The sequence below is a fragment of the Cricetulus griseus genome, chromosome 7 (assembly GCF_003668045.3).
Source record: "Cricetulus griseus strain 17A/GY chromosome 7, alternate assembly CriGri-PICRH-1.0, whole genome shotgun sequence".
Lineage (NCBI taxonomy): Eukaryota > Metazoa > Chordata > Mammalia > Rodentia > Cricetidae > Cricetulus > Cricetulus griseus.
The window spans coordinates 12,950,304-12,977,901 of record NC_048600.1 but is presented as its reverse complement, the minus strand read 5'-3'; the positions used below and the strand labels follow the sequence as shown (position 1 = coordinate 12,977,901).

The following is a 27,598-nucleotide window of genomic DNA, read 5'->3' as shown; positions in this document are numbered from 1 at the left end:
GCAGCGACTGTAGGCGAGTCCGTGGAGCTGTGGGCGTGGCTGAGGGAAAGATGGCGGCGCCCTCGGCTCCTGCAGAGCTCCAGGCTTCCGGGGCTCCCCAGCTCCCCGTGTGTCTCTTGGTGTTGGGGATGGCGGGATCCGGGAAAACTACCTTTGTACAGGTGACGTGCACTGCGCGGAAGGTTGCCTGTGGCCGGGGAGGAAGGGAGGAAGCAGTCTGGGGGACTGGCGGGTCTGGACGCGTGGTTTTCCGGGGGCTTCCTCGACTCCCGAAGCCTCCCTGGGCTCTCTCCCGGGTCCCCCTCGGCGGCCTTCTGGGTGACCGTAGTGCAAGCGTGGTACACCGGAAATCGTCTTGATGTGAATTAGCAGCTTTTTTGAAGGTCCCGGCTTAAAGAGTAAGGGGATGTAATGCCAACACACTGGTTTTGCCTGAGGAGTTGTGGAAGAATGACTTCTTTCGACTTACCGCGTTCTAAACTCTGAGCGTACAGCGAAAATGAGATTAACAAAGCCCTTGCATTCACGGAGTTAATGTTTTAGTGAAGGAGATAGGGGGAAAAACCTCTTACAGGGACATTCAAAGTTAGTAAGAGGTGATGGAGAGTAGAGGAGGCCTGCCAGATTAGAGCTAGATGTTTTTTAAACTGAGAGTTTATTGTTGAACAAGCGTAATAGGTGGCGGGAAGAGTGAAATTATTACAGACTTTATAGGCGTGGCCAATGAATGGATGGGAATTCTCTGGTCCCCTTACTATGTTATCATCTCCCCCCCCCCCCGTTATTGCAGAGGCTCACAGGACACCTCCACAACAAACGCTTCCCACCCTACGTCATCAACCTGGACCCTGCTGTGCATGAAGTCCCCTTCCCCGCCAATATTGGTGAGTGCCTTCAGTCTTTTTCTGAACTTGCTAATTCTACTTGTATTTTCTTTGGATTTGTCTTCGTTCCAGAACAGGCTTCTTCCTTTTTGAGATTTATCCCTCTCTTTATTCTAATGGTTCCTAAGTTTGTATCATTTCTGTTCACCTGTATCCTTAGTGTGTGAAGCTGTTGTAATTGATTTGAGAAGAAGTGACATTAAGTCAGCCCATAAAAAAAAAAAATGACACATAAAATCATTTAGTTTCTTTTGTCAGAGTGCAGTAAGAGTTTATTAGTTCTGCTATAATTCACTCTGATAGGTAGGTAGGACCCTTCCATTCCCAAAGTTGTGTGTGTGTGTGTAACATTAAAAATATGCATTGTGTCTTGAAAAACAAAACAAATATATGCATTACTCTGAGAAGAGTTTCTTTTTTAAGATTCTTTTTTTTTTTTTTTTTTTTGGTTTTTTGAGACTGTTTCTCTGTGGCTTTGGAGGATGTCCCGGAACTAGCTCTTGTAGACCAGGCTGGTCTTGAACTCACAGAGATCCACCTGCCTCTGCCTCCCAAATGCTGGGATTAAAAGTGTGTGTGGCAAGATTTTTTTTTTTTAATTTATTATGTATACAATGTTCTGCTTGCATGTATGCCTGCAGGCCAGAAGAGGGCACCAGATCTTATTATAGATGGTTGTGAGCCACCATGTGGTTGCTGGGAATTGAATTCAGGACTTCTGGAAGAGCAGTCAGTGCTCTTAACCTCTGAGCTATCTCTCCAGCCCCCTGAGGAGAGTTTCTGACTGAAACTACCAGAAAGATTCAGTATGGGTGTTATCCAAGGGAGTCTGAGGCAGAATATAGAACCAAATAGCCAAACCCTGCTTGGTTTTTTTTTTTTTTTTTTTTTTTTTAAAGAAAGAAAAAATGGGTGAGGGGTAGATTCATTAAGAAAGTTCATGTGATCTTGTGACAGGGTGACAGGGTTCTTGCTGGGTTCAGGCTTCCTGATTCACAGGCCATAAGTGTCACTTGTTAATCCTGGTAAGCTTCTTATAACCCAAATACACAAATTAAGGTGGAGGATAGGGGAGGTCTTGTCTGAAGAATCATAGATCATTTGGGGAAGATTGACATAAAGTTTCCCATCCAAACTCGAGGATAAAATTGTAATATTTATCTCCAGATTGGTGGGTAGGTTCCTTCCTATTTATTTTTATTTTATGCATGTCTGTGCACCATGATATGTGTCTGGTTCCTTCAGAGGCCAGAAGAGGGTGCAAGAACCTCTGGAACCCGACTTACAGACATTTGTGAGCTGCCCTGTAGGTTCTGGGAACTGAATCTGGGTCTTCTGCAAAGTGCTCTTAATCACTGAGCCATCTCTCCAGCCCCTAGTGGATAGGGGGATAGGTTTATTTTTCCTATGTCTTTGAGTTGTCTTTATTTCCAGGCAGTGGTTAATAAGAAGTCTTTTCTTGGTTTTAGTTTGTTTTGTTGTTTCTTCCCCTGTGTATGTGCCCAGTACCATTAAAATTGTCTAAAACTTTCAGTCTTGTTTTAGACACTATCACAATTAAAACTTTCTAACCTAACTTTTTTGTTTGTTTGAGATGGGGTCTCTCTATGTAGTTCAGGTTGTCTTGGAACTCACTTTGTAGACCAGGTTGGTCTCACCCACACAGGTCTGCTTGACTTTGCCTCTGCCTCTTGAGTGCTGGGATTAAAAGTGTGTACTATTACACCCAGGAGCCTAACATTCTTCATTGGATAATCAATGGTTATCTTTAGTCAGGAAGGAAGCCATTGTAAGTGGAGAAAGGTATAAGAAAATGCTGGTAAGAGGCGTAAGTCAGTTATGGTGGCACTTCTGCAACCTTAGTACTCAGGAGGCTGAGGCAGGAGAACTGCTCAGAGTTTGAGGACAGTTTGGGCTACATGGAAAGTTCAAAGCTAGTCCGGACAACTGAGACCATGCCTCAAAAACTAAAATAAACCATTATCTCTCATTTCCCCTCAGATATCCGTGACACAGTGAAGTATAAAGAAGTCATGAAACAGTATCATTTCCCTCATCTGCTGTGGGATTGACTCGTTCCTGGAGAATTGCTCCCCACTTTGAGGGAGTGGTTTTTGTGTCAAATTGTGAAATATACAAGTAGAAAACTTACTTCCTTTTAAGTAATTGTATTAAAAAGATGTAGGATGAATGAGATGAATGTAGGAGAGATTGGAGATTTCCAGCAATACTACCCTACCGTTTGAATTCAGTTTCAGACTACAGGTGTTATAATTAGAGATCAGCAGATGAGTAGTCAGCTGTTAACTGCCTGGTTCTAGTGAAGTGATGTTGCCTTGGGTGAGATAGTCATTTTTTAGCTATGAATTTGATCAGGAAACTCAGGAAAATATGTTGAGTTGGATTAATTCTTATGGACTGAGTTAAGCATGACATGTGGCTCTCTGTAAGTAACTTAAGGTTACTTGGTTAGTGAGGATCAGAGTAAAGAGTGTGACATGTAGCCCTGGCTGGCCTGAGAATCACAGAGATTTGCCTGCGTCTGCTTCCTGAATGCTGGGATTCAAGGTGTTGAGCTACCATGCCTGGCTGCATAGATAATATTAATAACTGATGCCAGCAGCCTGTCACTGTTTGACACATGTGTGTATTCACTAAATTTTGGTCATTCTCTTGTCTTTATCTTGTATGACCATCCCTAAAATGATGAACAAAGAGGACCTTGCTAGTAAATGATTCTTGTAGCACTAAGATTCTATGTCCAAGGCTGGGTTGCCAGGACCCATTAATTGAACACTAATACTGTTACATACTGAATGTAGTGTTAATACTGAACATAATACTGTTGTATGAATGACAATCTAGGTATGAACTATATAATCTCATATGTGCAATTTAAATCCTTAACTGAGTGCTCAGATATGGACTCGGGCCAAATGGTGGCATAGTGACCTCACTCAATCTCTTTGCTACCAGATTTGATCAGGTAAGACTTCTTTTACATTGATAGGCATGGCACTGTAAAAATCTGCCTTTTAATGTGTTCTCGCTTGATCACATTGGTAAAGATGAGTAGAAAAAATGGAGAAATACCGAAACTAAGCAGGCATTTTGGTAGACAGAGATATAGCTTCTGGATGTGGTGGAATGCTTCTCATTTATTGTTTGTGAGAGAACAAAACAAAAACCCAAGAGACCTATGTAAAAGGAATTCACCTTTTATTGTCTAGACCAATTAAGAACTCTTTTACAGACCTGGATTCTTTCTCTGGCCTATGATGTTATTATTAAGGGTACAGGGCACTGTGATTAGCTACATCAAGGGATGGTGACATTTTTTCTTGTAACAAGTATTTGCCATCCTCTAGATTTTCTCTGTCACTCCCATGAGAGCAGCTTATAATCATTATTTTTTACACTGGTTCTGCTACTTGAGACATTAACATTTGACTAAAGCCAGGCAGGATGGCTTGTATGAGGCTGAAATAGGAGAATCACAAAGGGCTGGAGTCCACAGTATACCTGGATAACACAACCTGACTCTGGCTGTTTAAAACAAACCATTGTGGCCCATGTGCCACGGGACCCTGACATCACAGTGACAGGTCAGGACAGGGCTTGACACTGTGCCCAACTTGCAGCGCTCCTGCTGTGGTTCTGCTTCCTTGCATCAAGGAGTCCATTGCTTGGTGTCCTTGGTGGTGTTTTGTGATGGTGTGTTTGACACATGCCACCATGGAGGGTGACCTCTTGTGTTGTGTTGGAGTTAGATTGTGTTGTAATTGACATCTTTTTCTTCCAGGTGATGAAGTTTATCGAGAAGGCCCAGAACACATTCAAGTAGGTGGTTTCAGCTGACTGTTTACTTATTGCCTGTTGTTGATACATTTCTAGACTTTTGAGAGGATTTGGAGACCTTTGTTAACTGTGTTAACTGAGACAAGTCATTAGAAATGAAACAAAGAAAGGTGACAATAAAATCATTGAGATGACATATAATACAGAGGAATACTCCCAATTATTGTGACCCCCATCCCCCAACACTTCTCTTCCTTTCTACATGACTTTTGGAGAAACACTTAACTTTTTTCTCCTCTCTCAGATTAAGGGACGAGGACTTTCTCGTTGTTTGAGGGAGCACAGTCTACCATGATGGGGAAGACATCATTTCATCATTTCTCACCATTAACTACTATTAAATAAGTATATTAAGATACAATTTACATGCCATCCCAGTGCACAAATCATTGTCTTCTATTACATCCACAGGATTGTGCAGCTATCACTGCAGTCAATTTTAGAATATTCTGTAGGCAGTATTCCTCCATTACTCCATGCCTCCTCCTTCCCTCACTCCGAATCCTTGTCGCTAAGAAACAGGATGTTTCCCAAGTGAGTTGCATCCTGGTTTTTCTCATGTCTCATTGATAGGGATGTTTCTGTACTAATCACAGTTTCCTCTTTGATTATTGGCAACAGCTTGTGCTGTGCTGTTTCTTCTCATGAGCATGAATATTGGACCTGGAACAAGCTTTTGAGAATATGCAGCTTTAGGGCATGGTAGGACTGTTTGGCAGTGTGCAGAGGTTATTGCACTCTTGAATGAGTGGACATTGAGCACTCTCTGTGATGGGATATCTTCAGAACTGCCCAAGTATAACACCCCTTTACTTTACACTCCTTGACCCAGATATGTCCTGATTGACACACCCGGACAGATTGAAGTGTTCACCTGGTCAGCTTCTGGGACAATCATCACTGAGGCCCTGGTGAGTGTTCTGGGTCTTGTTCATGAGCGCATCTGGAGGGTCAGCTTAGCCTCTGTTTACTGCCGGGGCCTGAATGGGAGAGGAAGAGACTCTGCACACTCTGCACAGTGTGGTTCTCTCTTGCAAGAAAGTGAGGGAAAAAGTGTGGGAGCAGGTGGTGAGCCCTCTGATTAAAACTTTACTCATTCTGTGGTTCTAGGCATCCTCATTTCCAACAGTGGTCATCTATGTAATGGACACATCACGAAGTACTAACCCAGTAACCTTCATGTCCAATATGCTATATGCTTGCAGGTAACTGATGGGTGGTAGGTGTGATGTTCTGTCAGCTGTGAGGCTCTTCTCTTTCCCCTTTTTATTGTTTTTAAAGACATTTACTTATTTGTATGTGTGTGGACCTGTATGAATGTATGTGTACCACGTGTGTGCAGGAGCTTGTGAAGGCTAGAGGGGGTGCTCAGATCTCTTCAAACACGAGTTTCAGGTAGTTATGACCTACCATGTAGGTGCTGGGAACTGAACCTGGGGCCTCTGTAGAAGCAGTGAGTGCTCTTGACTGCTAAGCCATCTCTTCAGCTGACTTTGTTCCCCTTTTGGTTTTGAGTCCTGGTTATCACCCCTAGATTTGTGATCATCTGTATTTGCTACTCAGTTGATTGTCTTGTAAAGAGAGACATGTACTATTGGCATTTTCTCTCAGCGTCTTCCTCCCTTGCCTGTCAGAGAAATAGATGGTAATTATTCCCAGATGGGTGAGATCCAAGTCTGGACAGAATAGAGTTCTCTGGTGTAAATGGTCCTTAGGTTTTGTATAAGTAATGTAAAATTGTAACATGAGGAGACACTAGGAATGAGAAGTTTTGCCAAAGGAGGGTAAATTCAAGACCATATAGACTGTGGAGAAAGACCCTGCCATGGCATTAAGAACAATATAATCCAAACATGTACTAGTTTATCCCGAATGTTACATTGGAAGAAAAAAGATGCTTCATGGTTCACTGACTGAACCATGTGACTGAAATTGAACATGAGTGTTGTGGAAACTGACAGTTTAACTGGGGAATGGACAAGAGCTATCACCTGTATGAGAGGATGAGTGAAGCCCAGCTACGTGACTCTTCTGAGTGTGGTAGTCATTTCACAGTGTGTTTATAGCTCAAAATGTCAGAGGACTGGGGACACAGCTCAGCAGGAGAGGGTGTGCCTCTCACGTTGGAGGCCTGGGTCAGCTACCAGGCCTGCAGACACTAACTTAATAAAAGGCAAGGGAAGATCAACTTTAAAAACAATTCATGATGTATACCTTAAGTGTATATAATTTAATCTTGTTCATCTGCCTTGGTAAATGTGGGAAATGTTCAGCCTCTAGGATAGTATTTTTGGAGGCTGAGGCAGGAGAATTGCTATAAATTCAAGGCTAGCCTGGACTACAGACTAATAAATTCTAGGCTAGTAGTGTAGGCTTCAGAATGAGACCTTGTCTTAAAAACAAAGCAAAAATTATATACATTTATGCCCCATCCCTCGGGGCTCCGGTAATTTGTGAGTCCAAGGTGGATCCGCCTGAAAATAATGGGCGGGAAAGAAAAAGCGGGACCAAGCAGATTTCCTTGTCAAGGACAACTTTATTGAAACCAAGGGGCTTTTTAAAGAGAAAGGAGGAAGCAGAGAAAAAGGAGGTGGGGGGAGGAACGAATGTTAATTGCTCTCAGGCAGGTATCCAGAATCTCCTGTGTTAAGGAAGTGGGGGAAGGAATAGGTGTTAGTTGCTTCTCAGGCCAGGTCCTGGAACCTGAGGGGTGGGATGCTAGACTATCTGGCGGCTAGCTAGGCATGGGGGGTCGCCAAGGCTGGCTCTGACACATTTATATGGCATTTGTATGGATTAAAGGAGATAATTATATACATGTGAAAGTGTCTACCAGTGTAACCATACTATTTAGGGGATTCAATAAATGCTCATTCCCTCTGGATAACAAAGAGAATTGTTTGATAAAATATTAAAAAGGATCAATATCAACACATGGTATATGTTGGGGATCAGCTGCTGATTTGATATTGGTGGTCATTTATTTTCCTTTGGGAGAAGAGACTGAATACCATTTATAATTCAGTTTGATGGTTTTCCTTTCTCTTTATTTAGTCCTAAGGGCTTGAATGCCTTTAGTTGTTTTTGGAAACAAACTCACTATATGCCCTGACTGGCCTTGAACTCATGAACTTTCTGCCTCTGCCTTCTGAATGCTGGAATTATAAGCATGTGACATTATGCCTGGCCTAAATACTTTTAATAATAATCTCCATGTTTGATTGTTTTTTTCCAGCATCTTGTACAAAACCAAGCTGCCTTTCATTGTTGTCATGAACAAAGTAAGTGGCCCTTCCTTGGTGATTTCAACATTTCTTAACACAGAGCCTTGACTGAGGTGTGAGGAGTGATTTCAGGTTTGTCAGCACATTAAGATTTTACTACGGAAAGTCACAGACACATCAGGGAAGTGGATGCCACCAGATGGAGTGGGTGGCATCTGTGTTTAGTGCCTTCTCTCTCCCAGTGATTGTAGGGCAGACAGAGTAACCATTAACCAGTGTGTGTCACTGGTTCTTCAGCATCAGGGATTCTGTGTCAGTACAGGAACTCTACTGGAAATACTGATCAAACCAAGGCAGATCTATTTACAGTTTGTTGTAGTGGGGCTGGGAACAGGGGAGCCAAAGAAAGAAACTCTGTGATGATGAGTTCTTTGCTGTCACCACTTAAATGATTTTTTGCCTTGGTTTAGTTGTGACCTTGATTCAGGTTGCTGATGACTGCCTTCTTTCTGGCACAGACCGACATCATTGACCACAGCTTTGCGGTGGAGTGGATGCAAGATTTTGAGGCTTTCCAAGATGCCTTGAACCAAGAGACTACCTATGTCAGTAACCTGACTCGTTCCATGAGCCTGGTGCTAGATGAGTTCTACAGCTCACTCAGGGTAAATTTTATCTCCTATCATAGTGATAGTAGCTGTGGATAATGTCTTGCCATTGCCTTAACTGGCTTTTAACCAGCATTGGAAGCAAATGCTTTACATTCTGTTGTGTTGCTTAGTGAAGGTAGTTCACGGGCTGGGCGGCTGCTCGGTAGCAGAGACTTGTCCAGCAAGCAAATTCATGCTGCTTCTTTGCAGGTGGTGGGTGTCTCTGCTGTGGTGGGCACCGGCTTCGATGAACTCTGTGTTCAAGTCACCAGTGCTGCAGAAGAGTATGAAAGGTGAGGATGAAGGAAAGCCTGTTGATGCGTTCTTTATTACCCGCCATTCTCATATGGTAGTCGTTTGCATTTACATCTTCCCTGTAAAGTATATTTACTTGCATGTGTATATTAGATCTGACCACACTCAGGAGTAACAAGTGTCTGTGCCCTTCCTTAAAAAAGATAGAAGTAGCTCTTTCTCCACTGTTCCCCTGGGACAGACAGGACTTTTCGTGTCTCCCCTCCCCCTTCTCTTCTGTCCTTTCTCTGTCTCTGTGTCTTTTTACCTTGTTTTCTTACCTCCCCCTCAATAAAACTTTCCAAATGAAAAAAAAAAGATAGAAGTATACAGTGTTCACTGGTCTGAGTGGTTACCAGGCGGGACCATCAAGTGTACTGAAAAGAGCTACTGGATAGATATTACAGACTTTGTGGGCAACTTCTCATGTCTGTCATTGTAGGACAAAAGACCTGTAGATAGTTCAGAAACAAAAGATGGTAGTTATGTCCCTGTAAGACATCCCCTGCAGAAACAGGCATGGTGTAGATCTGGCACTGAGGTCGCTGTATTATTTGAAGAAGTATATGCAAAGTTGTAGCACAGTTATTGACACATCATAGAGACACTTGATAAATGTCTGTTACAACTGTTGTCACTGCTGACAGTGGGATCCCATTCACCTAAAGGAGAGCACCTGTAGCACTTGGACCATGGCCTCATGGGCTGCTTGTTAACATGCTGCTTTAGCTTAGTAGTTTGACCCTATGAATGGCATTGTGGTTGCCAGGCAACATTTTCCCACTGATTAACCATCAAGGGTTTTTGTGTGAGTTCCTTAGACATTGGACTTCCTGAGCAATAGTGACAGTGACGAGCCCCTCAGCTTCTCATATGTGGTGTCTTCATTGTTAGTGTTTACAACAGCCATCAGGAGTTGTTGGGTTCCACAGGGCAGACTAGTGATGCCAGTGGTGTGCAGGGACTCCAGTGAGAGGTTAGATCATGTTGCTGGTGGTTTTAAGCAAGCAAGCTATAGGTCCGGGTGGGCAGGGTGTGTTGTCCAGGAGAGGTACTTAGAAGGCATTTCTTTCTCCAGGGAATATCGGCCGGAATACGAGCGCCTGAAGAAATCACTGGTAAGAGGGAGAGTGTGTTAGAGCTGCCAGAGAGTCCATCTGACCCACACAAGCACGGGCCTGTAGTCCCAGCCAGTCACCAGAGACTGGTAGGGGACCAGCTAGTCTGCTGGCCTGTGCTCTGATGAGCATTCGGGAAGTAGGGATGAGAAGCAAAGAAGGTTTTTTGAGACAGGGTTTCTCTGTGTAGCCCTGGCTGTCCTGGAGCTCAGAGATCTGCCTGCCTCTGCCTTCCAAGATCTGGGAATAAAGGCGTGTGTCACCACTGCCTGGCTTGTATTTTAATTTTTTTTTCTGGCTTTATCGAGATATAACTGGCTAATGTTTCCGTGTTTCTTTTAAATTCTTGCATATTTTTGTTTCTTCATTTTTGGTAGTGTTCTATACACTGAATTATGTGCCCAGCCCTGTTTGGTTTTGAGTTGAGGTCTCACTCTACCCAGGCTGGTCTAAAACTCTGGGGCTCTAGTGATCTCTTACCTCAGCCACTTGAGCATGTGGGACTGCAGGCAGAGTAAATCTGTGTGTGTTGTCTGTATGCAGAAAGGCCTCCTGACATTTTTCCTCTCCTCATATTTGAATATTTATCCTCTTTTCTTTTGCCTCATCCTTCTGAGTGCTGGATTTATAGGCATGAGCTGCCACACAGGTTTTGTATCTGAATTTTTAAAATGTCAGAATTTTACTGAGATATATTTACCAAGACCTTTTTATGCCCCTCCTCACCCAGTCTCTGAGGTCAACTTAAAGGCTTGTATGATTTTGAAGGTTAGAGAGGTGTCTGACAGTTCTTGTTCCAAATGATAAATTGAGGCTCTCCCATGTCAGAGCCTGCATTGGGGCCTTCTTGCAAGCTGCACTTGAGGGTTCTTTGCTCATAGTTTTGGGTTTTCATTCAGCATACGACTGGAAATCTGCTGTCACTTGGGCACACATGACTCACTGGTTTTGTCTCCATATGTCATCCTCTACCAGCCTCTAGTATTTTTGTAATTCCTAATCTTGTCTTTAAAGGGTAGCATCCTGGGACTGGGGACTTAGCTCAGTTGGTTGAGTGTCTGCTTAGCATGCACAAAACCTTGGGCTTGTTATTCAGCAATAGCCAAGCATGGTGGTGGACTCTTTTAAGTTCAGGGTCATCCATGGTGACATAGTAAGTTTGGGGGTGTCCTACACTATGTGAGACCCTATCTTAAAACAAACAAACAAAGAACTGGCATCTAATTTATGCATCTTTATTATTTTGCTCATTCATTCATTCATTCATTCATTCATTCATTCATTCATTCCTTTTTGCTGGAGATTGAACCAGTGCTTCATATCTGCCAAGCATTCAGCCTCTCAGTTAGAAGCCTTGCTCCAGAGATTTTTTTTTTTTTTTAACAGTCTTTTAAATTTGTGTTGGGAGAATACATGTGAAGGTCAAAGGACGGCTTGCAGGAGTTGGTTCTCTTCTATCACATGTTCTCCACCAGTGGGATTTAGTTTGTCAGGCATGGCTGCAACCACTGAACCATCTCACGAGCCCGGGATCTCCTAGTTTAACATGAGGACATTTCCCCTGTCTGTAGGCCAGTGCCCAGAGTGATCAGCAGAAGGAGCAACTGGAGCGCCTTCGGAAGGATATGGGCTCTGTAGCCCTGGACCCAGGGACCAGCAAAGGTATTGGAAGGGCTCTTGGCACTAGGAGAGAATGGAGGGTGAATGCCCTGTACAGTAATATATGTATAAATGAGGAAGAACATATAGGGGAGGTGAGGAAACGTTCATACATGGATCTGCGTAACTGACCTGCGACAGATGGTGCACACTTTATGCTGCTCTGAGTTTCTTTTGGAAGTTTTGTACTATAGCAAGGTACTATTTTTTTTTTTTTTACAGTGTGTTATAACTGAATTACAGATATTATGTAAAACTCATGCAAATATGATGCTCTCTTATTTTCAATCCTTTGTATACATTCTAAAAATAAAGATATTATTATAGAACCTCAGTACAGCCTAGTTTGTGGTGCATGCCTTTAATCACAGCACTCGGGAGGCAGAGGCCGGTGCATCTCTGAGTTTGGGGTCAGCCCAGTCCTCAGAGTGAGTTCCAGGACAGCCAGGGCTACACAGAGAAACCCTGTCTCCAAACCTCTTGAAAAACCAAAAACCAAAACAAAACAAAAAACAAAACCAAAAAACACCCCAAAAAGCTCCAAAACAACAACTTCAAAAAACCCCAAACAAACAAACAAACAAAAATCCAAAACAAAAACCTCAGTATAGTTAGGAAAAATGAGGAGTTAGCATGGACACACTATTGTCTAATACAGGGTCTTACTTAGGTGTGGCAGCTTCCCTTCAGAGCAGACTTAGCTCATCAGGTTTGGGATCGAGAGCCCTATCCACTGAGCAGTCTGGCTGGCCCAGGACTTGTGTTTACTCTGCTATTTGTTTCCTGTAATGCCTGCACATGCTTTAATGACAGAACGCTTCAGTGTCAGCTCAGGCTGGTGTCCCTGTACTGTTTCCTCTCTCTGGCTATTCTCACGTTTGCTTTTGCACGTGTGCTTCCCATCAGCTCCTCTGGCTTCCTAGATAGCTTTGGCATTGGTGCTGAGGATACTGTGTGCTACTTAAGCAGTTCAGGAAGAACTGACATGGCTGATCTTACCTCTTCCTCCTCAAGAGCAGGAAGAATTTTTGTATTTGGCAGGTCTTGTGCCTTTCTGGAATGTTATCCTGAATACTTTTTGCATATTTCTTGTTACATTATACAATGGATTTTTATCTTCTTTATCCAGCTTGGTGTTCTCATGGGTATGGGTTTGTGTTGTGTTTTGTATTCTAGTCCTTTATCCTCCTACCTTACTCTTTGTCCTTCCCTCTTTTCTTTGCCTTTTCCTCCCTTATGCCCATTTCTTTCCTTCTTTGTGATTTCGATCATTGACCCTCAAAGGGGAGTGTCTAGGATGTACTCATATTAAATAATACATACTTCCTGGGACTGCAGAGATGGCTTGGCAATTAAGAGCACTTACTACTCTTGTAGAGAACCTGGGTTTAATTCCCAGCACCCACATGATGGTTCATAGCCACCCACTCTAGTTCCAGGGGCTCTAGCACTCTCTTTTACCTCCATGGGCACCAGACTTACATGTGGTTCATAAACATACATGTATGCAAAACATTCATACACATAAAAGTAATGTCTAATATATATATTGTTTATAAGTCTTATATATATATATATATGGGATTTTTTGCCTCTCGAGAGGCAAGATGATAAACTGCCCATAAAAAGTAGGGTAAAAATTTGTTGCAATTCGGTGGGACCCAGAAACCAAGTAGATGAACTTTATTTTTTTAATATATAATAAGTTCCACTTTATATATTTATTTATTGTGTATAAATTATATACTTGAGTTCTTTTTCTTCATATAGCAACATTTTTTCCACAGATACCTTACTAAAGGAAAGAAGCTTCTGTTTGTGTCTTTTGTTCACTTATGTTCATCAGAGAATAGTAGAGTGGGAACCTGCCTGAGTATCCAGTGACATGAACGCTTCTGTGCCAATCTTGATATCTTCACCACCTTGTGTACACACACACACACACACACACTCACACACACACACACACACACACACACACACACACACAAGATCCTTCAGAGTCACAGGTCCCTGAAAAGAGAGGAGTTTCCATGGATGATTTGACAAAAATCCCTAGTATATATCTGGGTGATTCTTAGTTGGGTGTGGAAGGAAGCATTCAACGTTCGAATATTCTGTCATCATTGTTGTATAGGATCATTGGCCCTTGAGATTTTCTTTTTACCCCAAGACAAGGTCTTACTATACAGATCTGGCTGTCCTGGACCTCACTATGTAGACCAGGCTGGCCTGGAGCTCATAGAGAGCTCTTGCCTCTGCCTCCCGAGTGCTGGGATTAAAGGCATGTGCCACCATGCCTGGTTGGCCACTGCTGTCTGTTTCCCTCCCTGTTACTGCCTTCAGCTCGCCTTACTCCCTTCCCCAGCTGAGCATAGCCTGAGAGTCTCTTGAACAGTAGTCACACTGTCCTGTAGGTTTAGGTCTCACTGAGTCTGGCAGGAATTTTTGGATCAGACTTTTCTCATTCTTAGGGCTTAGTCTTTATTCACCAAGTAGGGAACTTTACCTCTAGCAGTATATTTAATTTCCCGTTTTTACCTCCTCTTCCACTGCTTGAAGTTTGCCATCGCTGCTCTATTCTGTATCATTTCACCCTGTGTTTTCTTCAGACCTCCCCTGAACGTGTATCCCACTTAGAAGCTTCTACGGTGTTTAAACAGTTGCCAGTGTGCAGCCTTATATTTCTTTATCTTTCATCAGGAAAAGCATAGCTTCTTCCAGTTTGTGAGTTAGTGAAGTAGAGTGCTGGTGTTTCAGGGATACATTTCTTCTGTTTTTCTCAGTGGAAATAAGGGGGCTCCTGAAATTGTTTTGTGAACTAAACTCTGGTAGAATTGACAGGTGCAGTTCTCCTGCACGTCTGCTGCCAGCGGCTAATCATAATTACTCAGAATCAGTTCTTTGAGGACACATCTGTACTCATTGTGTTTTAACCTCAGACAGTCTGTCTCCTGTGCTGAACCCTTCTGACTTGATCCTGACTCGGGGAACCTTGGATGAAGAGGATGAGGAAGCTGAGAGTGACACTGATGACATTGACCACAGAGGTGAGAGCTAGCTGATGGAAAAAGGGGGCTGACATGGTTGAGACTTTGAAGATCCTGGGCCCATGGTCAGTGGTGGGAAGGAGGAGATGGTAAAGCACATGGTGCCAGCAGAGTTTCCTATATGAAGGGTTCTGGCCTTGCTACGTGTTCTAATTTCATTCCCTTGCTGTGACAAAATACCCCATCAGAAAGCAGTTTAGTGGAGAAAGGGTTTATTTCATAATTCAGGTTCCATCATTATGGAAAAGTCAAGGCAGGAGCTGCAGACTGCTTATCCTGTCAGATCCACAGTCCAGAGCAGAGAGCATTGCATACATACAGCCTCACTTGTTTGTATTCGATCAGCTTGATTTCCCACTGATACAGTTTAGGACCCTGTTTAGGAAACAGTGGATAGGGGCTTTCCATACCAAAACCCAGTACCATGCCTTTTATGCTACCGTGTCTGTCTATTACTGCTGTTTTGGTTAATTGGTGATAAGGGATTCCCCAGGACCTCTTGCTTGCTAAAAGCATGTGCCACTGAGCTACATCTTGGGTCGTTGGTGTTGGTTTTGTTATTTGTTTTTCGAGACAGGGTTTCTCTGTTTGGAGCCTGTCATGGAATTTGCTCTGTAGGCCAGGCTGGCCTTGAACGCACAGAGATCTGCCTGCCTCTGCCTCCCAAGTGCTGGGACTAAAGGAGTGCACCACCACCACTTGGCAATGTTGGGTTTTTTAAAAGATGTATTTATTTTTACTTTATGTATGTAAGTGTCTTCCTGCATGCCTGGTCCCTGCAGAGGGCAGAAATCCCCTGGAACTGGAGGTACAGATGTTGTAGTCCACCATGTGGGTGCTGGGTACAAGCAACAAATGCTCTTAACCTTGTCTCCAGCCCCTGAGTGTTTGTTTTGAGTAGTTAACAGTCTAATGTGGTGGTTCCCTACTTTATTCCTAGCTCTTGGGTGCCTGAGGCAGCAGGTAAATCACTATAGGTATTTTTCTGTCTCTTGCCTACCTGAGTAGACCTCAGTTTACTTATTTATGAAGAGGATGGTCTCTGACTCAGATGCTGCACGTTTTGGCAATTTGATAAATAAGGCATGCTTCTGGAAGCTATTTTATTAATGGAGGGTGTGAGTACTTAATGCCTTAAAAGTAGTTTCAGCCGGGTGTTGGGGGGACATGCCTGTAACCTCAGTGGTAGAGACAGAAACAGGAGGACTAGGGGTTCCAGGCCAGCTAGGGATCTATAGCGAGTCCCTGTTTTGAAAAAGTGAAAAGTAATTTTAAGATGTGGTTTCTGATGAGTGGTGACAGGAGTGCTGATTCTCTTGTACCATGAGGGTTTTAAAAGAGTCATCCCTTCCTCCTGCAGTTACAGAGGAAAGCCGAGAAGAGCCAGCATTTCAGAACTTCATGCAAGAATCAATGGCACAACACTGGAAGAGAAACAAGTAGACCGTCCCACTTGTTGCTAGAAGTCTGACATGCTGGGTCTCCACGCAGAGAAGTCCTTCCGGGAGTCAGGGCTGCAGTCGAGCAGTTTCCTCTAGGATAATAACTTCTTTGGGGAAACCAGGACTTAGATGAAGTTAGGGTTGAAGGTGGAGCTGGCAGGTGGATGCCCACCCTTGGTTAGCTTCTCTTGGTATTTAGCAAGGAAGTGTATTCTCACCACTCTGGAAGCTGATGACTATTGAGCCTGAAATTTCAAGCTGCATCATTTGAACTCAAGTACTTTTGCACTGATGGGGTGGGGAGACCTTCCATCCTGAAGATGACTAGGCTGGACCCGTGGACTCAGCTCTTTAGCACTGTGCTTTTGACTCTGCACCTCAAGTTGCTGTCCTTTAATCAGAATGGAAGGGGGAACGGATCAAACAGAGGGGCAGTGAGGTGCCCTTGGCAGCCAGTGCTGATATGAGATGTGTGCACATGAGGTAACACGTTCTAAAGAATCCTGCTTAAATGGTGACTTGGATAAAGTTTTTAACTTTAATTTTGTGTCATGATTTCAAATTAGAAATGGGTTCAGCACTGTTAGTTACAGCAGAGCTTTAAAGGCAGGTCTGGTGGGATGTAATGTGTAGTTTAATTTCCCATGTGCATTCACCTACCAGCTCCAAAACCATGTCCTATTTATATTATACTTAGAACAGTGTAAATCATTGTTTGTGCTGTAGGATTTGGCTAGGTGTCCATTCAGTAATATGTAACTAGAAGGGTTCGCCCTGGTTCTCAGACTGTAGTCTCTGGACCAGAAGTAAGATCATCAGCCAGGAAAGTTTTCAATTATTGATACATCTCCAAATCTGCTTCATCGGGATGGAGTGGGTGCTCAGCTGGCTGTTCAGTAAGCCCTCCAGGTGACTGGTGTGCTCTGCTTTCAAAACACTGTTCCAACTCAGCCCCTGACTTAATCCCAGGCCAGAGGAATCAACCACCAAACCTCATAACTTGCCTTTCAAAGTATCCTTATCTTTCTTGATTTGATGCCTGTTTTCCAGTTTTGTTTCAAAGCAACACAGAGTTTTATCAGTAATTATTCAATATTCTATACCTAGTAGGAAACACTGATCTAAAAATCTGAGCTTTTTCTTTCTTTATTAAAAACTAAGACCTTTCTGCCCAATGTCATGGGGTTGTGGTGCATGTCTTTAATCCAAGCATTTGGGAGGCAGAGACAGGTGGGCTTCTTTGAGTTTGAGACCTGTCAGGGCTACATAGTGAGACCCTGTCTTAAAGAGAAAGAAAAAAAGAGGACCTATCTGTGGATCCCAGACCACCTCTGGGAACTAACACTTTTCATACACCAGCTGCTTGTTGGCCACTTCATTCATGAAAACCAATATCAAAAAACAGGATAGGTTTTAAGAGTGTTAAGGATTAATTTGCAAATTCATAAAACATTAAAATATTTATAACTTCAGGAGGCAGGAGGACTGTAGGACACCTGTCTAGGGTATGTGAAGTGACTGTCTTTAAACACCTGGACACTGGGATGGTGTGATGGTTTAGTGGGCTAAAGGCACTTGCTATGCCAACCTGATGCCATGTGTTCAGTCCCTGGAGCCTGTGTGAAGGTAGAAGAGAGAACTGACTGCACACAGTTATCTCTGGCCTCCCCATACATACCCCACACATATCATGTACTAGCACACATGCACCTAATAAACCCTGAAACACAGGGAGCTCACCCCTAACCTTGTTTTGGCATTTGAGGAAGGGAACACACCCATCCTTTGGTCTAAACTCGTTTACCATTTGACATCAGTGCTGTGCTTGACCTTCACTGGAGCCTATTGCAGTGGGCATCAGTCAATGCAGAAACCTGTAACTGACCCAAGTGTGGAGAGTAAGTGATGGTGAAGTGCTAATTAAGACATCTATACCAACCACCCCTCCCCCATGCTCAGGGAACATCATATGAAGGGGTGAGAATTTAAGAACCAGACAATGGGAGATGGGAAGCAAAGAGATACCTTCTGGCTATGAGGTAGCCACTGCACTCATGAACTCTGCAGCAGTGGTTATCTATAGAAGACTACACAAGATAGGTCTGCCCCCACCCCTCTGAGGGCCTGTTAAGGAGGGGGTGTCCTTTGCCTCAGTGAGGTAGCTACTGCTAAGTTGCTCTTGCTCCAGTAAGTTGTTGCCCATGCTTGAGGCAACCCTGATAAACTCTGGGTCACACATGAAAGATGGGTGTGTGTGTGTGTCTTGTTAGGAAGAAGGGAACCATGCACATGTATGAAATGGTCAGAGAATTAAATAACTGGAATAAGTCAAATGACTTTTTTCAAAAATAATTTATTTGTGTGTGTGCCCAGGCATGCACTATGGCATGTGTGTAGGCCAAAGGACCACTTGGAGAAGTTAGTCTTTGTTCTCCTCTTGCACCATGTGGGTCCCAGGGATTGAACTCAAGTTGCAAGTGCCTTCACCCACTGAGCCATTTCTCTGGCTCCTCAAATGTCTTTAAAAAAAAACAAAACAAAAACAAAAACAAAAAAGAACAACCTAAAACAAACCAAAGGCTGCCCATCCTGCAACCGTAGCAGGGCCTGTTTTGTATCCTTCACAAAGGAAAAAATGAGCAGTTGGAAGATGTACATGGAAAAAATATTTGAAAGTCTATGTCAGCAGAAAGCATTCGAAAAGTAGAAAGGATGAGGCTGGGTAACCTAGAAAAGGAAGAATTGTGGGGAAGAGCTGTCTGCATAAGGAAAATGGCTGTCACTACAGGGCTCTCGTTTTATAAGAGGCTTGAGTAGCAAAAATAGTTTTGGAACATGACCTTTGTTATGCTTAGCTATTTCCTATATTACTACTGGATTTCCAGTAGCTTGACCCAGAATAAATTAATGAAAACCTGATGTCTATAATGGCATCTATTTACGTGAATCTGTGCAAGCTTTGATGTTTAAGCAAACATCTCAGCTTTGCACCTCTGCAGGGAACATCAGGGTAGCATGATTCTTCTCAACTGTGTCAGAGAGATGGCTGAGGGGAGCTAAGAAACATGTTGTCCCACAGTAAAAGAACAGCTGGGGACAGGGCTTTGGTCTGATTACTGCCAGTATCACAGTCGTCTGTAAATAGTGGCTTAGTTGTTCTGAAAAAGTACAAAAATGATTCTAAAGTGAAATGTAACTAGGTTAAGAGCCTTTTCTCTGAAATTAGGAAAGCCCACTGTATTTAAGAATTAAAGTCCAATCACTATTTATGGAAACACTCTAAATATCAAGGTTTTCTGCTGATGTTGTAAGTCTGGACTGGAAATGTCCTTTGCAGTTAAATCTTCCTCATCTTCTTCTTGCAGCGCTGGTTGAAAACAGGGGAGGACCCCATGAGGCTATCAGTGGAGTGGGAGCCATAGCTGCTGTCCGAGTCCTCAGGGCTCTGAGGGATTCCAGCTTCACTAATGCCTGACATTGGTTCCTCAAAGACATCGCTGCCTAATACCCCATGCCCAGACACATTGCCTTCTTCACTTTCTTGAGGCTCCATTTTCACATGAGCCAGGTTCCAAAGAGGAGAAGCATTTACCTCTGCACCTAGAAATGAAGAGAAAGAGCATGAACCCTGTGCTGAGCCAAAGAGAACAACTGAATATCCCATCCAGGGCTGACTAGCATCCTTCGTGCCGTTCCACACATGGATTGAGGATGTCATTGTTAGTCTGTTTCAATATGTCACTCCCAATTACCAACTTCCTTTCAACTTTTCATCTTTCTTTCCTTCACCTTACCCACCACCATTTTCTCTATACCAGGAAAGTAAAACTGCAGTAAATTATGTTCAAAGGTACATACAGTTCCAGTCCTTGCTCAGGTAGTTTATCCTGTCCTTCGTGTGTGTGTGTGTGTGTGTGTGTGTGTGTGTGTGTGTGTGTGTGTGTGTGTGTGTGTGTGTGTTATACAAATAACCCTGTAGGTATGTGTGCTCATCCATATGCATGCAGAAGCCAGAGAAGGATGGTAGTATCTTCTTTTGTTCCTCTTTTACTGCCTTGACCTGGAAACTCACTGTTTTCCCAAGGCTGGCTGGCCAGCAAGCCTTTAGGATCACCTGTGTCTATTTCCCAATGTCAAAATTATAGGCACACACACAACCATCCATTCCTTTTACATGGGTGCTGGGGATTCAAACTCAGATCCTCATGTTTGCACAAGTTCTCTTATCCACTGGGCCATCTCCCTAATTTCCTTTCCTTTCTTTCATGGGGTGGTCTTATTTTCCTGCCTTTTGAGAATCTCTCTGGGCCTCTCCTGCATTTTGAATACTATGGTCACTACAGGATGCTGATATCAGTTCCCTGCCTGTCCCTCCTGACAACAGACATGGTCCTCGATGTCCCCTACTTCTCTATTCTGGTAATGCAGCTCTGCTTTTAACTGTCTTCCTTGGTGAAAAGCCTCTCTTCAGTATGTCTAACACTGTTCTCATTTTGTTTGGGTCACATTTGAGGATTTGATATTTATATTTCTTATGCATTTATGGCAGGTTTTTTTTTTTTTTTCTTCCCAGACAGGGTTTCTCTGTATTGTTTTGGAGACTGTCCTGCAGCTAGCTCGGTAGACCAGGCTGGCCTTGAACTCACAGAGATCCACCTGCCTCTGCCTCCCAAGTGCTGGGATTAAAGGCGTGTGCCACCAACATGCATTTATGTTTGTAAATAAGTATCCAAACTAATTTGCAATTTAACTGACTCAGGTGGTGAAGCAGGCAATGTGCAGTACAGTACAGTAATCCCAGCACGAGGGAGGCTGAAGTAGCAGGACTTGAATTTCTGACCAACCTAGAATATAGGGCAAGACCCTGTCTCAACAACTAAACGAACAAATACATATATAATTGCCTGAAAATAAAGAAGTAAGGGGCCGATTGTCCAGGTTCCTTATGTCATCACAGCTATAACCTACAACAGACCAGCTCACTGAACAGGTTAGAACAATTTCATTCTCTTGTGTCTGCAATTTGTTAGACATCTTTACCAAGGAAACAGCTACTTACACCAGAGTGTATTGTACAGGATTCACCACAGCTGTTTGTTCCAGCAACTTTCCTTCTGCCCATGCATGCTGCTTTTCTCCCACATTCTAAATTGATTCTAAAGTGTCGGTAAGCGCTCAGATGGACAGAACTAGAATCAAAACGAATGCACTTTGTTCCTTACTCGAAGCCTGTGGCGAAGCCTCCACCTCCAGGTTGGATGGGAAGCGCTCACTCTGAGCCCCGAGGACTCCAATTGGTAAGGATTGGTCTCCAGAAGCAAGGTCAGCTTCCAGCTCCTCACTGATAGGAAACGTGATGTCACTCACAGGTTCCTCCTTGATCTTCACAGGTTTAGTGTCTTCTGTGGCCTTCTCAGGATTGACAATCCTTTCGTACTCCTCAGAGAGCTGCTTACTAATCTGTTGGCAAGCAAGAGTTAATTTTCCAAGAATATTTTAGAATTAGGTTACAATTCTAAAGTCAACTTGTAACCCAAGGAGAACCCGCAGAGTACAAGTTAGCAGATGGGTTGCACTTCTGTTTTTCTTTCTTTTTGGTGTGTGTGTGTGTGTGTGTGTGTGTGTGTGTGTGTGTGTGTGTGTGTGTGTGTGTGTGTGTGTGTGTGTGTGTGCATGTGCACACGCTGACTGCATGTGTATGGAGGTCAAATATTCACCATAGTTGTCTTTCCTCAGATGCTCCCACTTTGTGTTTGAGAAAGTGAACTCCAGGAATCCCCCTGTCTCTGCCTTCCATCTCACCATTGCTGGGACTTCAGGTGTGCGCCACCACACCTGGCTTTTTCACTGGCTCTGGGGATCTGAATCAGGCCCTCACACTTTTGAAGCAAACACTTTACTAACTGAGCCAGCCTGAAACATGAATTTTCAAACTTCTACTGCTAGGGCTGGGCGTGCAGAGCAGTGGGAGAGCACGCTTAGGGTGTGCAAGGCCAGGCATCCCCGGCACCACTAAGCATCTCACTGGACCAGTGTGAGGGCAGAGAAACAACAGGTCATGAGAAAAGTGGATTAAATCCACTCAGCTCCAGGTCCCTGTGCGCTGAGCTCCAGGACATGTAGATTCTGCTGAATACTCCCAGACTGGCATCTTTGCCCACTTCTCCCAGGTCACCTCACCTGCAGCATGTAAGTGTGATAGTCCTTGATGCGGTGCTGCCAGAATTTCTGGAGGGAGAGCATGCTGCCAATGCCCACTTCATGGAACACCTGCTCCATGACATCAGGGAAAGGAGTCTGTCCCAGCATGGCCTCCCGGTCTACGGCAAAGCGCAGCAACTTGGTGAACTTAAGGCAGTACTCATGAGCTACGTCAGTTAGGGTCTCCAGGACACTTTCATTAGCACACTCGAAGCCTGCATGGGCCAGGATTGTGGCCACTGCTTGGTAGAGGAGCTGCCGACAGGAGTGCCAACTGAGTTCAGTCACTGGTTCTCCTTTTCCACTGCAAATGGAGACACGATAGTGTTATTTGTTCACTTGCCAAGGGGTGACCTGTCTGACTAGTAGTTTTACAATTCCAGTAATCCCTGGCCCAACTTTGCAGAGCAACAGCCAGCTTCATCCTGCTCTTCTCAGGGCATGTGTCAGCACCCAAAGTCATATTCCTGAACCCCTTCCCCCAGTTACACAGTCTGAAGAGGCGATGCATGTCTCAAGTAAACAGTACAGGAGAATAATTAAGATGGCAGATTCCTGGGAGCTGAAGTTACACAGCTGTGAGCCACCATGTAGGTGCTGGGAATAGAACCCAGTTCCTCTCTTGAGAGCAACAGTGTTCTTACCCACTGTGTCATCTCTCCAACTCCTCTGAACATTTCTTTTTCCCTTTTTTTTGTTTTTGTTTTTTTGAGACAGGGTTTCTCTGTCTAACAGTCCTTGCTGTCCTGGCACTCACTCTGTAGACCAGGCTGGCCTTGAACTCAGAAAGATCTGTCTGCCTCTGCCTCCTGAGTGCTGGGATTAAAGACATGCGCCACCACCACCCAGCCTTACTGCCTTGTATTTTAAGGCAGGGTCTCTCCTTGGCCTGGAGCTCACCAAGTGGGTTTGCTATTGGCTAGAGTCTCAGGGATGTTTGTCTCTGTCTTCCCAGTGCTGCGATTATAAATGCCTGGCTTTTTTACATGCCACAGAGTCTCATCAACCACCTTACTGACTAAGCTATTGCTCCAGCCCCTAGGTATGATCACTATTAAACAATTAAAATAGAGCTGGGCGTTGGTGGTGCACACCTTTAATCCCAGCACTCGGGAGGAAGAGGCAGGTGGATCTCTGTGAGTTTGAGACCAGCCTGGTCTACAAGAGCTAGTTCCAGGACAGCCTCCAAACCCACAGAGAAACCCTGTCTTGAAAAAAAGAAAGAAAAAAACAATTAAAATAGAAACTTGACAAGAAAAACTGTAAGACTATAGTAATACCATGTATTTAATATGATGAACAACAATATTGTGTTGAATGAAACTATATTACACTCAAAAAATGTGCATGTGGTAATGTGGTGCTGACTATCACAGGCTTTTTTTTTTTTTTTTTTCTTCTTTATTGCTAGGTCACTGCTCTACCACTGAACAATATCCCCAGCCCACTTTTTACCTTTTATGTATCAGTGTATTATTTCATGCCTAGTAAATGTCTGGCACTAATAGGCATTCAATAAATGCTTACTATATTAGAAAAATTAAAAAGTACAAATTCTACACTTGAGATATTCCACTAATGTTAGCAAGTCAATCACTCACATCCTCAGTTTCTTCGTGTAGAAATGGAAAAGCTCCTATAAGCTTAACAGGATCATGGGGTGGGGTTGGGGGGGAGGGCACAGGGAAGACAAACATGGGATGGAACACACGGGATACACGCGACACTTAAGAAAAACATAGCAAGGCTTTGTCTTACCGGTAAAAGTCACTCTCTGGGTCACTGTGCCGGACCTGGAATGGTGCATTGGGATTTTTACAATCTAAAGGCTGGAGGTCATCAGGGAGAGGAGGTGACCCGGGGCAGGAGGGAAGAGGCTCACTCTCTTCAGCCTTCACACCTTCTCTCTGTTGCTGACTCTGGGTCTGAGCTGTGGCAATAAGGTTGCGGAGACGTCGGTTGTGCTGGATCAGCTGAATGGTGTGGATGGTGAGGCTGCAGGGCTCTGAGGGGATGTCCAGCATAGTGGGGGGTTTGGGCTTGTTGGCTGAGGGTTGGTGCAGGGGTGGGTCATGGACTTCCACCAGGCGGAACTCTCGTGGGAGCAGATCAAAGGAACTTCTGTTGGTCTGTCCTGATGGGATTGGTATCTCTCCCCAGTATCTCAACATTTTAGTGCAAGCAGAGAAAGAGCTCTGGGGTTTAATGTAGACAATACCCTAAGGTAATGTGTTTAAGTTTCTGGCAATTGTAGATCATAGGCTTCTGTAGTGAAAAATATGAAGTCCAGGCAGTTATTACATAAAAAGTAAGTGAAGATCACTTTGAAAAAGGTGGTAGCAAAACTCTGGTACAAATGATGTTCTCCTTGAGGAAATTAAGAGAAAAATAACTGTTAGATGCCAATCACACAATGACAGTTCCTCTTCAACTGAAGGACAAAAGAACAATCGAAGTCATTAGTAGATGAATAGCAGTGATGGTGTCTGGAACACTAACATACATTGCCTATTTCACTTCAATAATTCATTTCCAGAATACCCACAACACCTAATTCTAAACACTTTACAAAGCGCGAAACTTAAGTGAGAAGTCTGGAGTATTTCCAGAGTATTTTGACACAATTTTGCTAGATTAATAGGAAAAAGAGAGAAGCATTAAAAACACCAACAGACAGCCAGATGTGGTAGCACTCGCCTTTAGTCCCAGCACTCTGGAGGCAAAGGCATGCAGACCTCTGAGTTCAAGGCCAGCCTGGTCTACAGAGTGAGATTCAGGACAGCCAGGGTTACACAGAGAAACACCATCTTGAAAAATAAAAAACAAAAATACTAACAGGTCCTTCTTAAGAAGGACCTTATTCTATGCTATGCCTGAGTATATTTTAACTTATCCTGGTGGAAACATCCCTGAACCTTTAATGTAGCCTTAGGCTTCCCAATTTGGACACACACACACATATATATATATATATATATATATATATATATATATATATATGGAAGAATACAAGAGGTGTTACTTTGTGTGTTTCCAGACATGGAGGCCAGAGACCAGCCGGTGTTGTTCCTCAGGTATCCTCTATCTTGCTTTTGAGGCATGACTTCTGGCTGGAACCTAGGGTTTGCTGATCATCCTAGACCAGTGGGAGGTCCAGAGATCCACCCGTTTCTGCCTCCCCAGAACTAAGTTTATAAGCACATGCAACCATACCTGGGTTTTTTTCTATGGGTTTTGGGAATGAAACTCAGGTAGGTCCTCATGCTTGCAATGGCAGTACATTATAGAGTAAGCTGTTTCCCCAGTCTGAAGTTGAGACTGCAGCTGTCTTCTGACTAGTATCCCTTCCTCTAGTGTTTCTCAGAATCTGGCTGTTGCTGGGCTTGCTCTCTCATTTTCTTTTTATGGTACAGAAGATTGCACACAGTCTAGGCAAGTGTTTTATCACTGAGCCACACCTCCAGCCTGCTTTTTTGTTTTGCCTCTTTGTCTCAGACAAACCCCATTTGAATGCATCCTGTTGTCTCTTGAAAAAAGTCAGAATTCCGTGGTTTACCATTCAATAAAACTTACAATCTGTCTTCAATTTGTTTCTCCAGATTCATTGCTTATATGTCTCTTCAGGTTCAGTACACACCCACTGAACACCAGACATTGTGTGAAGGTGCAGGCTCTGTGTCCTGAGGTGAGAGAAACAGAAACAAAATATTTCAGTACAGTAGCATGCAGTAACTGCTACACTAAAGGCACGCATGGAGTCAGTTCCCTGCAGGCACATAGAGGGGCTTCCTGAATTAAATGATCTTAATTCTAACAATATCATGCTACTCAGTTTCTTCTTTTTTTCTCTAAAAAAAAAAACATTTACTTATTTTGTATGTATGTATGTATGTTTGGGGATTGAACTCAGGTTGTCAAGCTTGGCAGCAAGTGCCTTTACCAGCTGAGCCATCTAATACTCAATTTATTCTCTTTGCTAAGATTTTATTTTAATTTTTTATTGTTTTGGTTTCTCTGTGTAGTCCTAGAACTCTTTCTGTAAACAAGGCTTGGTTTGAACTCACAGAGATCTGCCTGCTGGGAGTAAATGTGTGTGTCACCACTGCTGGATGCTAAGATTTCACTTTTATTGTGTGTGTGTAAGTGTGTGTGTGTGTGTGTGTGTGTGTGTGTGTGTGTGTGTGTGTCCCACATGTATGCAGGTGCCCAAGGAGACTTGAAGAAGGCATCAGATCCCTGTGGAGCTGGAGTTAAAGGTGGTTGTGAACTGACTGGTGTGGATTCTGGGAACTGAACTCAGGTCCTCTGGAGGAGCAGTAAGCACTGTTAACCACTGAACCATTTCTCCAGCCCCACTACTCAGCTTCTTGAGAACATCAGACATTTTCATAATTGACTCTTTGAGTTGTGTCCTCTGTCAGGAATCCTCTGCCACCCTCTACATCATTATCAGACTTGAATTTGTTCCTTAGTATAACTGAAACCAACATTTCCCCAATATACATCCTTTCTTTGTAGTCTTACATCAATTTGCATTTATCCCTGGACTTTAACTTTAATTGACTTAATCAGCTGCGGCTACCATCTTGGTATAGTGTCTAGACATCTGTTAACAAGTTACAGTATAAACTATTCTTTAGTTCAGATTTCCAACAATGCTGTGAAAAAAGGAACACTACTATTTCTAATTTTTTAGATTTGGAAGCTGTGTCCCAGTGTCATGACAATGTCATAAATACAAAGCGTCAAAGAGAAAATAGGGTTTCAGTGCCCAGTTTCATAAAGTCACTGAACCTGCTGCCTCACTAGTTCGCTCCGAGAATAATAAAAGAATGTATTAGTTATAACAAGAAATTGCCCTCTTCCCTAACTTCATAAAAGCAGTAAAAGGGGTATCAAGGCTAAGTTCGGGAGGTGATCAGCAGGCTTAAGCGTCAGTCACAGGATCCTAGAAGTCTGATTTCCAGGGCAGCAGTAAAATGGGGAACTCTGGACCTGAAGTCGACAATAAGGCTCAAATACTCACCGCCGTGTGCCAGGAGCGGTTTACGCAGCTGTCCGACTCTGACAGGGCCGAGGCGACGACTGGATCAAACCTAGGAGGCTAGTTTTTTGATTAATGGTCCAAGGCCGCCGGAAGCGCTTCTTTTCAATCTCCCTGTGCCACAGGAAGTTATTACAAGCCGGTTGCAACGCCTAAAAATGTCCGCATTTTACA

The 27,598-nt window shown here is 43.6% G+C and overlaps 2 protein-coding genes across 3 annotated transcripts; one reads left to right on the top strand and one right to left on the bottom strand.

Annotated features, from left to right (window-relative positions):
- Positions 1-16: 16 nt before the first annotated feature.
- Gpn1 (GPN-loop GTPase 1) lies at positions 17-20,032 on the top strand. Of its 2 annotated transcripts, XR_004770919.1 has the most exons (15): positions 17-161; positions 791-884; positions 2,886-2,925; positions 3,804-3,870; positions 4,687-4,724; positions 5,575-5,653; positions 5,853-5,947; positions 7,978-8,023; positions 8,485-8,631; positions 8,827-8,909; positions 9,989-10,028; positions 11,600-11,690; positions 14,630-14,737; positions 16,098-16,662; positions 19,545-20,032. XR_004770919.1 is itself a non-coding variant. In XM_027424435.2 (14 exons), exons 1-14 carry the CDS (start codon positions 51-53, stop codon positions 16,178-16,180), a joined length of 1,122 nt encoding a protein of 373 aa, XP_027280236.1. In that variant the 5' UTR covers positions 17-50; the 3' UTR covers positions 16,181-17,359. The 2 variants fall into 2 exon arrangements, 1 of the variants encoding a protein (XP_027280236.1); XM_027424435.2 differs by lacking the exon at positions 19,545-20,032 and having other exon boundaries at positions 16,098-17,359.
- Positions 18,513-27,565, bottom strand: Supt7l (SPT7 like, STAGA complex subunit gamma). Its single transcript, XM_027424434.2, has 6 exons — positions 27,407-27,565; positions 25,954-26,060; positions 24,139-24,747; positions 22,360-22,684; positions 21,402-21,639; positions 18,513-19,779 (listed from the first exon to the last, which is right to left on the bottom strand). Exons 3-6 carry the CDS (start codon positions 24,549-24,551, stop codon positions 19,517-19,519), a joined length of 1,239 nt encoding a protein of 412 aa, XP_027280235.1. The 5' UTR covers positions 24,552-24,747; positions 25,954-26,060; positions 27,407-27,565; the 3' UTR covers positions 18,513-19,516.
- Positions 27,566-27,598: the final 33 nt, after the last annotated feature.